This window comes from Rhipicephalus microplus, chromosome 2 (assembly GCF_043290135.1).
Source record: "Rhipicephalus microplus isolate Deutch F79 chromosome 2, USDA_Rmic, whole genome shotgun sequence".
NCBI classification, from domain to species: Eukaryota; Metazoa; Arthropoda; class Arachnida; order Ixodida; family Ixodidae; genus Rhipicephalus; species Rhipicephalus microplus.
Genome location: NC_134701.1, coordinates 270500107 through 270515428, shown reverse-complemented (window position 1 = coordinate 270515428; position 15322 = coordinate 270500107). Strand labels below are relative to the sequence as shown.

The 15322-nt window shown below is 47.6% G+C and overlaps 1 protein-coding gene across 1 annotated transcript in view; it reads right to left on the bottom strand.

Moving 5' to 3' along the window:
* The window catches only part of LOC119169228 (dachshund homolog 1-like), a 279105-nt gene that overhangs the window by 111062 nt on the left and 152721 nt on the right, over positions 1 to 15322 (bottom strand). The window contains exon 4 of the mRNA XM_075881536.1: positions 8938 to 9065. Coding sequence (XP_075737651.1) covers positions 8938 to 9065 — 128 coding nt within the window. The remainder of the gene's footprint in view (positions 1 to 8937; positions 9066 to 15322) is intronic.

Sequence of the window (15322 nt, the reverse complement as noted above, 5' to 3'; positions counted from 1 at the left end):
TATTCGGCGGTGCACCATCGCTTACACCGCGAAGCACCCCCTTGTATCCGCAGTTCTTGATTCGATGCGTATACGCGCGCGGCTCTTTTTTCGGGTCTGGGTGCGCACACGGGTTGTACGCCATTGGAGAGAAGTGCAAAACACGACAAAATCTAGACTACAACAGTGACTAAATGAAAGAAAACACACAAAGGAGATAAACTTTCGGGCGAGTGTTTCCCATCACTCGTGTTGATTCGGAGTGAAGCTGACGATTTCGGTACCAGGATGCTGGCCAGACTGACGCCTTCTATGCGTGCGCCACCCGACCGAGACGCCCGGATGATTCTATAATGGGCCAAAGGGCAAAAAAAAAAGGGTGGCGCGCGTGGTGCACCCGTGCCTGAAACTCCGAAGAGCCCTCGATCGGTTCGTTCTCCTGCGTAAGCGCGCCGAAACCCGTGAAAAAGACCCGTGAAGGCGTCTCCCAAATAACGCCTTTGAGAGAGCACGGTTTGTTGTTCTTGCGGCTTGCATGACCACGCAAGCAGCCGAACCTCGGTGGCAGGCACCAAAATATGCACAGGTGTTCCCAGTTAAGCGACGAAGTAAGCAACGATCAAAACTTGAAAGAGCAACCTCGGCGCTTGTTTACATACTATAAATACGCGCACACACTCGTGGCTCGATAATAACGAGCAGCGTTGTGACTGAAGGAGCCATTAGCCTCGGCGCCGGGCCAAAGGCTCCCTGTGTGCACAAGTGGCGTGCAGTGATCGTTATAAAACTTTACTGGAAGGAGTGTATAGAATGCATGAAAAAATCCTGTGTCTGTGTGTAAAATTACTTTTTTTTCTTATTTACATCCATTCTACAAAGTACACTTAAGACAAGATTCAGTCAGAAAAAGTGGCACGCGTCATTTGCAGCCAGTATATCAGTAAATAAAGCATTGTAGCGAAGTGCGTGCGAAAGCTTGTTCTCAGTGTAAGCCTTCAGGTGACAAATGTTCCGAGAATATTGTCCCTTAATGTAATGGAGTAGTCAACCAGCTTCACGTTGACTGTCTGTGCACTATCTGCACGGGTGTCGCTTATAAGTGTACCATTCAACGCCTAAGCTTGATATGCTAATGCCTTCGTAGAGCTCAACTACCACTATCGTTCTATGCGCACTGCCCAAATGTGTCTATACCATATATATTGTAGGCTACGCGAAAAAGTCCCGACTAAAATTTCGCAAGTCAGAAAGTATAAATTAAGGGGTATCCGTCACCATTGCTGCGTATAAAAATTATTTCGTGAGGCAGCCAAACGTTCTTTCCTGGTGATGGACTCAATTTACCACGTAGCTTTCGTAACGCTGCACGGATCTCGCAACAGACGTCTAGCCAAGAAAGCAAGAGTAGCAAAATTTGTAAAGAAGAGCCATCGCTTATAAATGAGTTGTGGAAGGCGTGAATGGCAGTGAGCTAAACAAAAGGCCCCACGTATGCCCACAGTGCCTGCTCGCTTCGTTTGTAAACACGGCAAGCATGACGCGGAGTCGATTATGTGCGATAAACAAACGTGAGGTGGATGAATCTGATCATCACTAGAGTGGCCGGAATTATTTTTGTACGCACTGTGTCTCCACCTTCTTGGCGCGAAGTAAAACATTCAAAGCGTCGCCCCGTTCTTCGCCTTAGAATGCACGCACATTGTTTCAGGAAAACAAAACAACACCATCAGCGAAGGCTCAGCGGCTCACTCGTACAAAAATGAATCCTGAGAGTTTGTACAATAGTGAATACATTTGTTAAACACTACATTTATGCCTTGTTGAAATCGAGAAGAATAAATGGTTACTAACCGGGCACGTAGCACGTAGGCAAGATAACCGCTGGTCATTAAGGGTACCTGACTGGATTTCCAGAGAAGGCAAACGCACGAAGGGAAGACGGAAAGTTAGGTGGGCCAATGAGATTAAAAAAAAATCACAGCATATCCAACGAGTGAAGGATGATTGGTATTATAAGGCGAAGCATTCGTCAGTCCGTCCTTTTGTCCGCCCATTCGTTGTTAATTCCATACGTCCATGCGTCCGTCCGTGCGTCCATTCGTCCGTGTGACCAACGGTGCATCCGTCCTGCCATGCATCCCTTCATGCATCCGTACGTAAGTCCGTTCTTCCGTCCGTCCAACCATGCATCTGTTCGTGCGGCCGTCCCTCTGTCTGTCTGTCCATCCGTTCATCCGTGCATCCATCCCTCTGTCTGTCTGTGTGTCCTTCAGTCCGTCCCTCCCTCTGTATGTCCATCCATCCATCTATCTAGCGAGCACTCCAAGTACAGCCATCTCACATCTTTCCATCGTGTATTCATCATATACAATCGCCGCCATCCAGCGGACATTCTAAGGACCGATCTTTCAGGTATGTGCCACCGGTGGCTACATACACCATCGGAGGATGGACAGACCCACACCCTAAGGAGCTTCGCCCTTAAAAGTACGCAGTTATAACGTGGCAGCAGAAAGCATAATACCGGCTTGATTGGTGGATCATGGGAGAGGCATTTGCCCTGCAGTGGGCGTAGTCAGGCTGGTGGTGATGATGAAGTTATTCCTTCTATGCACTCGTTCTTTTTTGGCCATCCAAACTAAAATATTAACCAGTTAAACAGACGTTTTTAGCGCGTATACTTCCTATGGTATTTTGCGGTCTAGATCAAACGTGTCTTGGTAGGAAGCGCAGCAACTTCCTACCAAAATGGAGTCATACCAACTGGCCCGATACGATTTCTTAGATCGAACGGCCTGATTGGATATGTTCTTTTGACGTCCACAGAAAAAAGCGCCAAAAAAAAAAAGAAATCGTATGCTTTGTCAGTAGTGAATATGCAAGCTTCAAGAAAAAAAAATATACAGAAACGAGAACAGACAATAGAGAGAGAAAGAAAAAGAGAGGAAAGACAGTGAGGTGAACCAGGAGACTCCGGTTTGTAACCTTGGGCTTGGGAAGGGGAAAAGGGGATTTAAAGAGACAATGATGACAAGTAAAGTATAAAGGATGTTATCACAAATAATTGTAACGTAAATGTGAAGAAAAAAAGTGGGCGAGAAGATGAGTTGCCGCTGACAGGGGCCGCACATGCGACCTTCGATTAACGCGCCCGATGCTCTACCAACAGTCCTTGCCGCTATAGTGTGACTTTTACCGGCACTGTCTGACACTCCCACACGCAAATACTTTTGTATACCCCATAAAGTAGGCGGGACGATGACCACCGCTGTAGCTCTCTTACTAGAGCATCGGTTACTACTAACATCCCCTACATATTACTTGACCAACTTGTATGAAACCTTCCTTCCCCTTCCCCAGTGCAGGGTAGCCTATACCGGGCTCTTCTCTGGTTAACTTCTCTGCCTTTCTTCTTATTCTCTCTCTTTCCCTCTCTCTTTTGTGTAAGTTGGTGATAGTTTTCGTTTCAAACAAAGAAAGCCGTGTCCCTAAATTTCCCCTAGCTTCTTTGCTTCATATAGTATATACAGAGTCATTCAGCGCGCAGACCTGATTGACATGACTTTGTGCTGCTACAGGTATTACACGATATGACATGACTGCCTGTGTAATGCACCAGTGCGACTCCACGTGCAACATGTATTATCACTACCTCTCACGTTATCCTATAGAATGAGATTCGGGCACCATGCGTTTGAAGGAAGCGCATGGCTTCATGACCACTATACCTACAGTTTAGACGAAAGAAGAAAGAAAGCGATTAAGATCCGAGCAGCACCCGAAACAGAGCCGAAGACAAAGGGAAAACGACAAGATGCGTAGTTGCCGTTGGCGTCTACACACACGCAACGAAAAGAAATAAAAATCGCGCAAAATCAGCATAAGTAAAGTGGGAGAGATAGAAACCGACAAGGCGGCGGCGCAGCCATCTCGTCCCGCAGCTTCCGATCATCGTCAGTCTCTGTCAGAAAGCCTTTCTGAATCTTCGGACGCGCGGAGTAAATTTCCCAGAAACTGAATATCGAAGCGCGTGGCTGGCGATTCACCACCCCGCACTTCCTTCCTTTTGTTTCTCTCTGCCCTTTCTTTTTTTTTTCTCGTTCGTCCCTCCTTTCCCTCCTTCCGTTGTTTCCCTAAAGCTCGAGCGCTTCATAACGCCAGCTTTCTCTTCCCTTTCTCAACAAACTCTCCCTCATACTCCCAGCACATGCATGACCTGTGTCTTTCCTTCTGTCCTCATTCTCCCTTACGCAAGCTCGCTTACTGAAGGCCCCCGCTTTCCTTCTCTCTTTTTTCCCTTCCTCTTCCGACCGCCACACTTCCTGATTCGAACTAGAAGTCTCGTATTATCACTGTTTCGTTTGTTTTCCAGTCAATCTTATGGCGTCGCCTTCCCGAATTTTTTCTCTTCATTCCCACACACGTTCCTTTCTTTCCCCTCATTCTGTCTTTGTCTTTCCCTTTTTTTTCTCGTGGTTCTCGTGTACGCACTTCGTGCTGCTTCTTCGTCGACGGCCTGTCGCCCGCGAGACGTCTTCCATCATTCTGTGCGTTGCCTCTCTTTAGCGCATTGCGTCCCACCGTCTATTTCCTCGGCCCTTCGCGCAGTTCGTATGCGCATTTCCTCGCGGCATGCACCCTTCCGCAGTGCGCTGCGTTCCTTTATCTTAAGAATGGGCCTGCGTGCATAAATATTGCATGCGCCGATGTGAGCCGCTGTTCCAGCCCGGGCTGTGGCATACGGATCCTTTCGTTGAGTTGAGTCTCTCTTTTTGTTTTCCCTATTCGATCGATAAGCATTAAGGTTCTGCCAGCCTGGAACATCAGCGGCAGCTGATTAGGTACTCAAACACGTGCGCCAGTGCTCATTTCATCTCCCGTCAGATACAGGATCGGTTGAGCCGTGGTATTCCGCTGCGTGACTGCCTTATCGCTGTTTCTATTTAGAGGGCTGTTGCGATAGCATACGTGATTCCCTGTGCAAGGAAGTGACATCACGCTTCTGTTAATTGCTTACACGCAAGATAACAACACTTGATTAGGGCCAAATTATTAAACAAATAAATTTCGGTTGATAAAACAAGATGTTCTGGTCAGGAAAGTCGAGGCAATCACTCAATTTCTTCATTCCCGTCTCTTTCTTGAAAAACAAGATTAGGTGGTTTAACGTTCAGTGGAGGTTTATTGATAGTGCAATATCATCTCCGAGGTTGTCATAACAACATCGCTACACAACAACGCTTCTGACCACAATTTGTGTGCCTTTTGAGGTGAAATATATGGGCGTGCTCTGGCGATGTAATTAGCTTGCTCAAGAGACAGCTATCATCCGGTGAAGTCACCATTTGGTCTTGTTTAAACCAAAACTGGCACCGCTGTTTGCAAGGTATGTGCATAGCACTGCGAAGAAAAAAGTGCTAATTGGAAAAAAAGCTCGCGCATATTACCAAAGATGCACTTGGAGACACATTTTGAATTTTGTGTCAATTATTACTTCTTGCTATAACCAACATGCCGATGTGATATGCTTATATACTGTTGGGCGTTCTCACATACTATTTCTTTTTTTTTTTCTTAAAAACTAGGTTTCACGACTGCAGAGCTCACACTACTGAATTTAAAATCAATCTGTTTTTGCGAATTACATTTTTCTTGTTAAGCGTCGAACTGAACACCTACTGTTTATTACCAGGTCCTCAGAATCATAAACTATACAACTCCTAGTATCCCATCGTCCACATCGCGAACTCAACGCAACGTTTTCTACCCCATCACCCGCGTGTAGATAGAGATATAAACATTTCGTCGTTTATTCGCTCGAATGCGCACGATATGCAACTTCGTAAAACGTCGCCTCTCCGTCTTATCAGTGTTCCACGCGGCACGTAGCAAAGTCGAGTTATCGACAAGACTTAGAGTATACGACGTGAAAGCTACGACGTCAGATAAAACAGGGGGAAAAAATGTTTACAGGAGGCTGGGCCAATCGCGATACGCAGTTCCACGAGGATGCGCGGTTGGTACGAGGTCTTTTAACCAGTCGAGGAAGCAGCTGCACTGCTCGATCTCTTAAAAGCACCGACGCTGTCCGTCCTCACGAAGTACCCTTCCCACGCCAGTCCCCGCCTTTCCGATTTTTCGAATCTTCTACAACCCGCTCGTCTTGTTCTCTTTTATGACCAGAACGGCGTGTTAACTTCACGATTGTCGAAGAGCGGCTTCTGTTTCCTCGGCCGGGCCTGTAAAATGGTTGCGCGCGTTCAACTGGCATGCCACAGACTCGTGCGTGCGTAGAAAAGCGAAACAAAACAAGGAAGGAATACAAGAGATCAAATACCGCAGTATATGGTATACGATGAGTCGAGCGAAAGTACGGCAAGCTACTTGGAGATGTAAATGAACTAAATACGAGACCTGAGCGAAGGAAGGAACACGAAAAAAACATAAGATAGACAAAATATGCGGTGCATGGTGATCAGGGAGCATTCGACATCTTGTCTCGGCCACACAGGTTCCGGCGACCGTTTTTATTCTTTTTTTTTTTTGCACGAATGCGCACCCACGTTTGTTCCTGCACCGATGACGACGACAAAGATGGCGGGAAGAATTTTTACGGCTCCACTCGTGTTCTCGGCGGTTAATAAAAGCGAAGTAATCGTAAAACTATATCAGGCCAATAAAATCGCGAGCCAGTCCCGTACATATACATGCCCATCACTCCCTCCCTACCCTCTCACACCCCCGTGCCTCTGACGCCGCATCCACTGCTTGTGTTTCTCTAGCAGGAAAGAGAGAGAAATATATCGTGACTCGGGCGAGACCAATAAAAAAGGGCTCGCGTTCCGTCGTTGTCTAGCTCGCTGCATATTCCGCCTCTTGCATCTTCAACTAGCAGCCAAATGTGCGTATTGTATTCCATTTTAAGGAGCCTCCTATGGCGAGTAAGCAGGCTGTACGGAGAAAACAACTTGATCGCTTCTCCACCGATGGCCCCCTCTTCACTCTCTCCCTCCACCCTTCACCACGCAGGGTGAATAGCATAGGGTAACGCTCTCTCATTCTGATTTGAATTTCATTTTGAGTGATTAAAAAAAAACACTGGCGAAAACACTGGTCGCATGCTACCCATGCGTGACAGGACCTCTCGAAAATTCGACTCGGAAAGGGAACCAGAATAAAATGGAAAGGCTGGGGGCATTGTATAAGTGAAGACTGAAGCCGAGCCTGTGGGCGTGCGAAGAGTGAGCAGCGAAGACGAAATCAACGCGGCCAGCAACACGGAAAGCGGATTTAAATAACATTGTGATAATAAATGAGAGAGGGAGCTGTAAAGGGCGCGAAAATGCGTACAAAAGAGGGTGACGCCAGAAACAAGTCCTACTGCCGATGCTGTTCCAAAGACGGCGCGCGCTTTCCAGGGATAATAAATTTCCGAGGCGCCCAGAGAGTTGAAAGATAGTTGGCAGACTTCGGGAACGGGGAAATAAAACACGCCTCGGAACGAGTGAGTGCGCGAGCGCTTCGTGGTGGAGCGGAGCTCTACAACGCACTAGCGCAACGACTTTACGATTGGCGGCGCGCGTTTGGGGGAGACTGTCCCTATACGCACTGCCTACTTTTCTTCTTCGTTTATCTTCGGTGACGGCCGTGTGACGTCAGCTTCTTTAAATGCCGTCTGAGTTGGCATTGCTGTTTTTTTTTTTTTTTGATCCCCGGTTTACTGTTGAGTGAAGTTCTGTGTGCGTCCAAACGTACAAGCGCTGTCAAAAAATACTCTGAATATGCTTTCTTAATATAATGCTTGCTCATACTGAGGTTACCTAGTATAGAGGTGCAGACAAGATCATAAGTTGACAATTTTCCACCTCACCCACATATCCAGGAATCTGGGGATATTTGTACGCGGTGCCAGGTGGCAGTGAAGGCGTCCTGCCATATCTGAACGTGAACTAGGAGGGGAAAAACGAAAACGCAAGTAACCAAAAAAAAGACTTTGGATTTTATACAGCAAACACACTGGAACGTTTTGGTATAATTGCACTATCGCACTAATAGTTGTGTGTTTTTTTTTTCAGGGACAATTGAACACCCTCATGAGAAACACATGGGGCCGCATTGTAAAATATTAAACACTGTTGGAAACCACGTCATTTGTAGTGCAACACTGCAAGTTTTTCACGATATTTGAGTAGGTAATGTATAGAACCGGGAGGCCTTTTTGGTAAGTAGCTTTATTTTTCTTCAGTCAGATATGATTTTTGTCGTGTTGGGACTCCGGGTCCTGCCGGTTTCGTTTTCGGTAGCTGGCCCCGTCGCAGGATCCATCGTCCAACAATTCAGCGAGAAAAAGGCGCCCGAACAAACAACAGAGATTTATTTACATGTGGAGAAGTGATCAACTGATCCAAAGAGAGAAGAGTGTGAGTGATACAAAACGTCTTCGGCATTTTATAGCACCGCGTTGTTGACACTGGGCGCCTTGTCCGCATCGTCAGCCAATACGGTGTCCCCGGCACCTCGGCCACGAGGGAGGGGGAAACACCTCTCACAACACATGGAGTGGCACAACCTAACACGATGTCCATATATGGTCACGGCGCCCTAAAATGTTGCCAAACATGGTCACGAACGCACAGCAGATTCCGGAGTTCTCCCGGCGAGAGGAAGAGCCTGAATGGGGAGGTGGGGGTGGACGACACCGTTGGTCAAGAACCGGTTCTCCCCCAAACTCTTCTTGCTTGGTTCCCTAGGGCCGGTCGTAACACTCGCCAATTTCCCATTCAGTTACGGCAGGCCACCGCTGGCACCCGAGAGAGCTGTCGCTATCTGTGCATGTCCCCAAGTTTTTATGCAAAGGCTCCCGTTGCATAGATAGAAGACGTTCTAAGCACACGTAAACACTATATAACTACAAAGCACGTCACTTCGAGACGATTATGGTGGACGAAGCACACCAACCTGCCAAGTGTCCGTTCTCGTATCCCGGGTAGTCGTCCATGCGGCCCTTCTTGCCCATCATGCCCAGTGGACTCCCATTGCTCGGACTCATCGACATCAGCGAGGAACGCTTGGGCGGCCGGGCTTGGCTGCAAGGTGTAAAGAAACAAACCACGAGACATCAGCCTGCTGTTATCGACACCTTTGAGAATAAAACAGCTCGAGAATGTAGGAATACATAGAGGAAAAGCTAGGTGAGTAAATATCAGTTCACAAGCGCTATTTACCGTTTAGAGTGGCAAAAAAGCTCAACTTGGTGGTGAAGATTCACCATGAGAGAAGGTAAGGCATTCGCATACGAACAAACTAGCTGGAAAAGTAAAACACAAACACCCCCAACCTAATGGACATTTGTGTTGTCATGTGCTCTCTTGGGACCATGCTCACCTGCCCTACGTTCTTCTGCGATATTTCCTCTCTCTCCTATTTTCCTTTTTTTCTTTTAATCATTGGCTGGCATATTTCGATATAGTAACATGCCCAACATTTCAATAGGCTCGTTGTAGCGTCATGAACTCTTTTATAGAGAAAACCTTCATGTTCATATAATCTTATAACAACCATATGATTGGCTTAAAGGGAATTGCAAGAAAGAAAAAAAAAGGGAGGGGGGTTGCAGAAGGTGTGTTGTATCTCAGAAGTAACAAAGCCTTCTAAGGCAGCTATAGCGGTGAATTGAAGGAAACATGTAAAGAAGCCCAGAAGACATAAATATGGCTTTGTATGGTGTCATCCAAAGCACGCAAAAAAAAATCTAGCCGCCCATGTTAAACATTCGTGGTGCGTATATATCCAAAACGTAAAAACCAACTTTCAAACCGAAGCAAACCTGACATTGAAGAACCTATGCTCCAAGAATCGTTCCACACAACCCACTGATCCTTGCACAGGAGAGGAATCGACCATGCAGTTGCCTATGACTCGCTGATTACATCGCACTTATCTCTCTTCCCAGCAGGAACAGCGGCGGACAATCTATAGCGCATGCTCTTCATTCTCACACAGTCACCAACATTATGCTTCACGGGTTTGTGCGGAACAATAGCATCATTCGCGAGGAACAGCCTTATCCCGCCGGCATCCGAGCTTTCACGAGGCGCGATGCTGAACGCGGTGAAGTGGAAAGGAAAACCACGTTACGGGTCGGGGGGAGCTTGCACCTAGAAGAATCGCTTCTTTTCAACTTTTAGACCCTCAGCTTTCGTAGCATTGCCGCTGAAAAAGACAAAGCGGCCTATTTCACAGGAGCCGCCACAACGTACCAGGCTCCGTTGCACAGGCACGTCAACCACGCGATGGCTATGTAGACGAGGAAGCATCACGCCGCCTCCGAGCGAGTTTAGTCGCAAATATTCGGCCAATGCTCACGTTCAGCGAGAAACAGACGTGTCGAGCTATATTACGAGAAAACCGAGAAAGTATTAGAAAATATACAACGATATACGGTACACATAGTGGTCGCCTGTCCCGCCACAAAACCAGAGGCTCGCTCGTCCCCAGGGCACGCTACGCAATCAAGCTTCAAAAATCCACTTTGGGCGCCGTGGCGCGCCCACGAAAATGCGACGGCGTAAAAAAAGCGGTTTGGTTGGCCGGTTTGCTGCGGGTCTGTAGCATCATCACTGCTCCTCCGCGCCTTTCCATCCAATTTGCCCCGTGTCCGGAGGACGGGCGCCCAGTAACCACCTCACTCTTGATACGTGGCCCTTCGCGAAAAAAAAAAAAAAAGAAGCTCACCATCCCCGCTACCCCGGTGTTCTCCAACGACAACAACAACGTGCGGCCATTTCAATTTGACAGGACGTATGCCTCTCGAAAGACAGTTCACTGGTTCGGCTTCTCCCCGGAGCTTTGCCGTAGCGTGGCGCATTCCCCCTTCCTTTCTTTTCCATTTTCGGGCGTGCTTGCTTCTCTGCGGTGCAGCGGCGTTGGTCCAAGTAGCCGATCTCATTTTCGAGGGACGACGACACGTAATATGCGCGCGCCCATCTCCCGCGGCGCGTCGCCAGCGTGCGTGAGAGAGAGAGAAGGTGTGGACGGCACCCGACGGGCGCGCTAGGGTTTGTAACAAGGGGAGCGGGCAACGCTGGTCGCTGTAGGATACCTCTCGTATTTTTCGGTGGGAAGCGCAGCGGGTGTGGGTAGCGACGTGTTTGTGAACCCCGCGAGAGGTCGCTGTTCTTCTCGGGTTCATGAACGAACACGTCGCTCGAGGTGCACGCTCGCTGGTTGTTTGCTTCGAAATTGAATTGCGTCCAGACGAGACGCAGCGCCGAATCTTGTATCCATTTCTTTGTAAATCCAATCTCAAGCGGTGGCATCGAGGCAGGTTTTCGATATGACACACGCGGGAACGCGGAATGTGAATCGCACATAGTGTGAGTGCTCGCCGATGTTCACTATTCAGACAGACTGTATAGCTCGAGTGCCTAGCAAGAAATTGTACTATGAGCATTGTGGTCGAACAGCGCGAAATGCGGGAGAGTGGAACACGCGGGACACAGCGCCGTGTCCCGTGTGTTTACCTGCCCCAGTATTTTGCGATGTTCGGCCATATTATTCAAGAACCGACTAGCCCGCCTAATAAGCATTGCGCCATTCTGCGAGCTTATCCAATGTGAGATACGCTTGAAGCTAGCATTAACCTGTAACGACCGAAATGAGACAGATAAATGTCTCTTTGGCATACGCAGTTAAGACCAATTCTTTCTGAGCTGTCCATGTTTGTTAGTGACGTAAGATCAATTGAAGCTCTTACGTAATGCATCAATTTACTTTGTTGCTCCCATACGCACCCAAACACAAACACGCCAACATGCGCACGTGAGCGAACGCTTTCCACCTATTCCGGTAATCAGCCTAATTTCTTTCTCACGTCTTGCTCCGTGTCAATCTATTATTACGGAATCAAAAATCAAATGGTGTTGTTGCATTCTCAGAAACGGAAAATGTGTCAATATATTCTTACGGAATCAAAAATGAAAAGGTGTTGTTGCATTCACAGAGACGGAAAATGTGCGTTTTAAATAAACCCCGCAACACATCTCTGATAAATCGTCTAATGGCTTCATTGATAGAGCGTATCGCCTCATGAGTCAACTACCGCAAAATTGTTTTCAGAATCCGTCAAGTACAAGTAGAGATACAGGGATTTTTCGCATGTTTTAAGCGCCGTCTCAGCGTCTATGAGTCTTTTGATCAGTGCGTGCGACCACCTCCAACACTTTTCGAGAGCACGCACGTTCTGTGCGCGTGCTCTGCTCTCTGTCTCTTTCAACACTTTTAAAACTCCCATGTAATTTTCTCAAGCGTAAGGCAGCATATTGGTCTTTCTAGAGTGGTTATAATTTCTGCCTTTCCTTTCTCTGCCGTTTTTTCCTTCCTCGGGTGCATGGCTTTCCTTCTGTGTGATCGCTATAATGTGGCGACCTCCTACGGCGGCCACGGTAACTACGCTGCTCACGATACTCAAATTAGCCCACAGCCATGGACTTGGGTGTATGTCGCATATTTCGGGCATACGACATCAATTTGTAGAGAAAATAGGGAGCGATATCTAACTGCTTTTCAGGGTTTATTGTAAATTCCTGGCGGCGTGCTGCGACATAACGTTCGGTTCGTGTGTTATCAGAAGCTTCGACTACCTATAGGCAGTGTTTTATGACAATGCTAAGAAGTGTTTCAAGGTAATTTTGATGAACTCACGAATGAGTGTTCCCCTGAGTACACTTCGCAGACCACACGAGTTTAAAAACCACTCGCGCGAACCTACGATGAACCAGATCACCCAGTAAGCAATGTCACCCGCTCCCTTTCTTTTACACGTCTCCGCTGAATCAACACTAGAGGTGGTAAGCGGCAATAAAAGTTGTATATGCCTGCGCATATGAACAGAACCACAGTAGCGTGACTGCGTTTACTTACTTTTCAAACAACAACATCGAGTTGAACTGTGTTCCGCGGCCAGTCAAGATAACAACCCGGCTTTTTAAACAAAACTTCAAGAAGCTGAGAGTCAGCAACTACTTTCATATACCCTGCCTAGATCCAAGTTGTGCGATCGCTAAGTCACAAGACCTACGGATTGTTGTGCATGCATCCACCACTAAAACATTTTCTTTCCATTTATTACCCTCCATTCATCGCACATTCCCTCCTATACTACAAGGTGGAAAACCAGACGCCAGTCTGCTGGACATCTATACAGAATTACCCTGCCGATCTATCTATACTTATTTCTGCAGTTTATGTTTACAAAGCCAGTAAGTCTATCTCCTCAGCATCGGCGCCGCTGTCGATGAAACTTCCGCATTACGCCTTTACACGTTCGTACTCTCGTAACCTGCAACGTTTAAGCAATCCCAAACCGTAGCCTATGCAGCGCATGTGGTACGCGAATCTGTGGCCAGTCGTACCCCCAAAGAAAAAAAAAGAAACACAAGAGAGAACAAGTGGCGTAAAGCTGCCTGTCTGTGGTGCTATGGCTGCAGCAAGCAGCGCGCCTTTCTTACTCCACTGTCAGCGCGGCTGTGAATGGCGCAGCTGGGGGTCGGCTCCGGTCAAGACCGATCGCGCCGGGGGTCAAGCGCGTACGCGGCCACCGCTGGTCGTCCATCGCCCCTTTCCCCTTCTCAATGCAACCTCCACGCAAAGGGCTGCGATGCACCGGCCTACACCGCCGTAGCTTTTGTGCTTCGTCGTGTCCTCGCCTCGTTCATTTTCATCGTCCTCTTTTTTTTCTTGATCAAAGCTTGCCACTCGAAAGAGCAGCTTCTCCTCCACCTTGTCCGTGCCGCAGGTTGGCCGCTATGGGCCACTTGAGCGCTCGTGTATCTGACAAGAGAAAGTTCAACGGAGACCCCGAGTGCGATTGATTGATTCATTGTGTGCAGCCAGGCCTGAGAAAGGGCGTCTGACCGAGGTGCCACAACCCCGACGCTGCCTTTCGAGCTGCTGCGATGGTGGCGAGATGGGGTCCAGAGATTCCGGCAGTTGCAGAGAACCCTCGTGGTATCACAATTCGCTGCGCTTCTGTTTGGTTCGTTTCCTAATGTATTTCTCGGCGTAGTTTGATTGGCAAAACGCACCGCCTTCTCAGCAGTTGGTTTCGCTGTATCGGTGTAGCAGCAAGGCACCGACGCAATGCGGCGCAGCTGGATAAAAACGAACCTGCCCGCTTCATGAATCTGGCACAGAATCTGAATTTTATTTCCATTTTTTTTTTTCAAACTGATGCTTGGAAAGCGCATCGTCCCGTCGTCTCTTGTTTTTTCCGGATTTTTTCGCGCGCTACGAGTTTCATCTTTTAATAGTATTTTCAGCGGCTTCACTTGCCGGAATTCGCTAATATGAATAGCTACAGCGCCGAAACATTTTTGTTAATGGCATTATATATTGTCTATTTTATGGTCATCACCTCTTTTTTTTTTTTGTCGTTGAAGTGCAATATTGTTCAAAATGTCGGCGCCTGTCACAAAGAAAAGAGTTTATGTATAACACAGAACGTCAAACAACCTTTTAAGTAAGTTTCGTTTTTTGTGATTACAGGTTCCCGTAAAAACATCACAATGTAAGTGCTCTACAAAATTAATATCACTATGAAAGGAAGTGAAGTGGTGAAGGGTTCTGAGATCGATTAGAAGTAACGACCGAATTAAGCCAGCACATACGAAAGCACATAGCAAACATTTTCCGCTGCACTCAATTGAACGTTCCAAGTCGTTCGAACGTTCCTGATTTTGTGCATGCGACAATGAACGACTAATATAAGAGATCTAAATCCTTCTGTATTGTCCACAGAAAAAAATGGCAGCATATTCACGGAGTGAATGATGGAGAGTGGGGCGAAGAATTCGTCCGTCCGGTCCTTCTTGCTTCCGTCCGTCCATGCGTCCGTCTGTGTGACCGTCCATGCGTCCATCAGCCCGTCCGTGCGTGCGTCTGTTCGTGCGTCCGTGCCTGCGTTCGTCCATGCAGCCGCCCCTGCGTCCGTTCATGCGTCCATCCATGCATCTGTCTATGTGTCTGTTCGTCCATCTATTCAACACTCCAAGTACCACCATCTCGCATCTTTTCATCATATATTCCCCATATAGAAGCACCGCCATCCAGCGGACATTCCAAGGACTAAACGAGAGGTGGCACACACACACTTTCTTACGGCTTGCGCTTCGGGTCCACTTCCCACCTTTAACCACCTCGAGTTCATGGTATTTACTAGTTCAGTGTATTCATGGCACTGTGGGCGAACGCTCGCTAAATCTTTCAAAAACCAAGGAGGTTACGCCCAGCGAGTATGACGTAGAAAACTTTTTCAGTCAGATAGTGCTCAATGTACATGCCAATG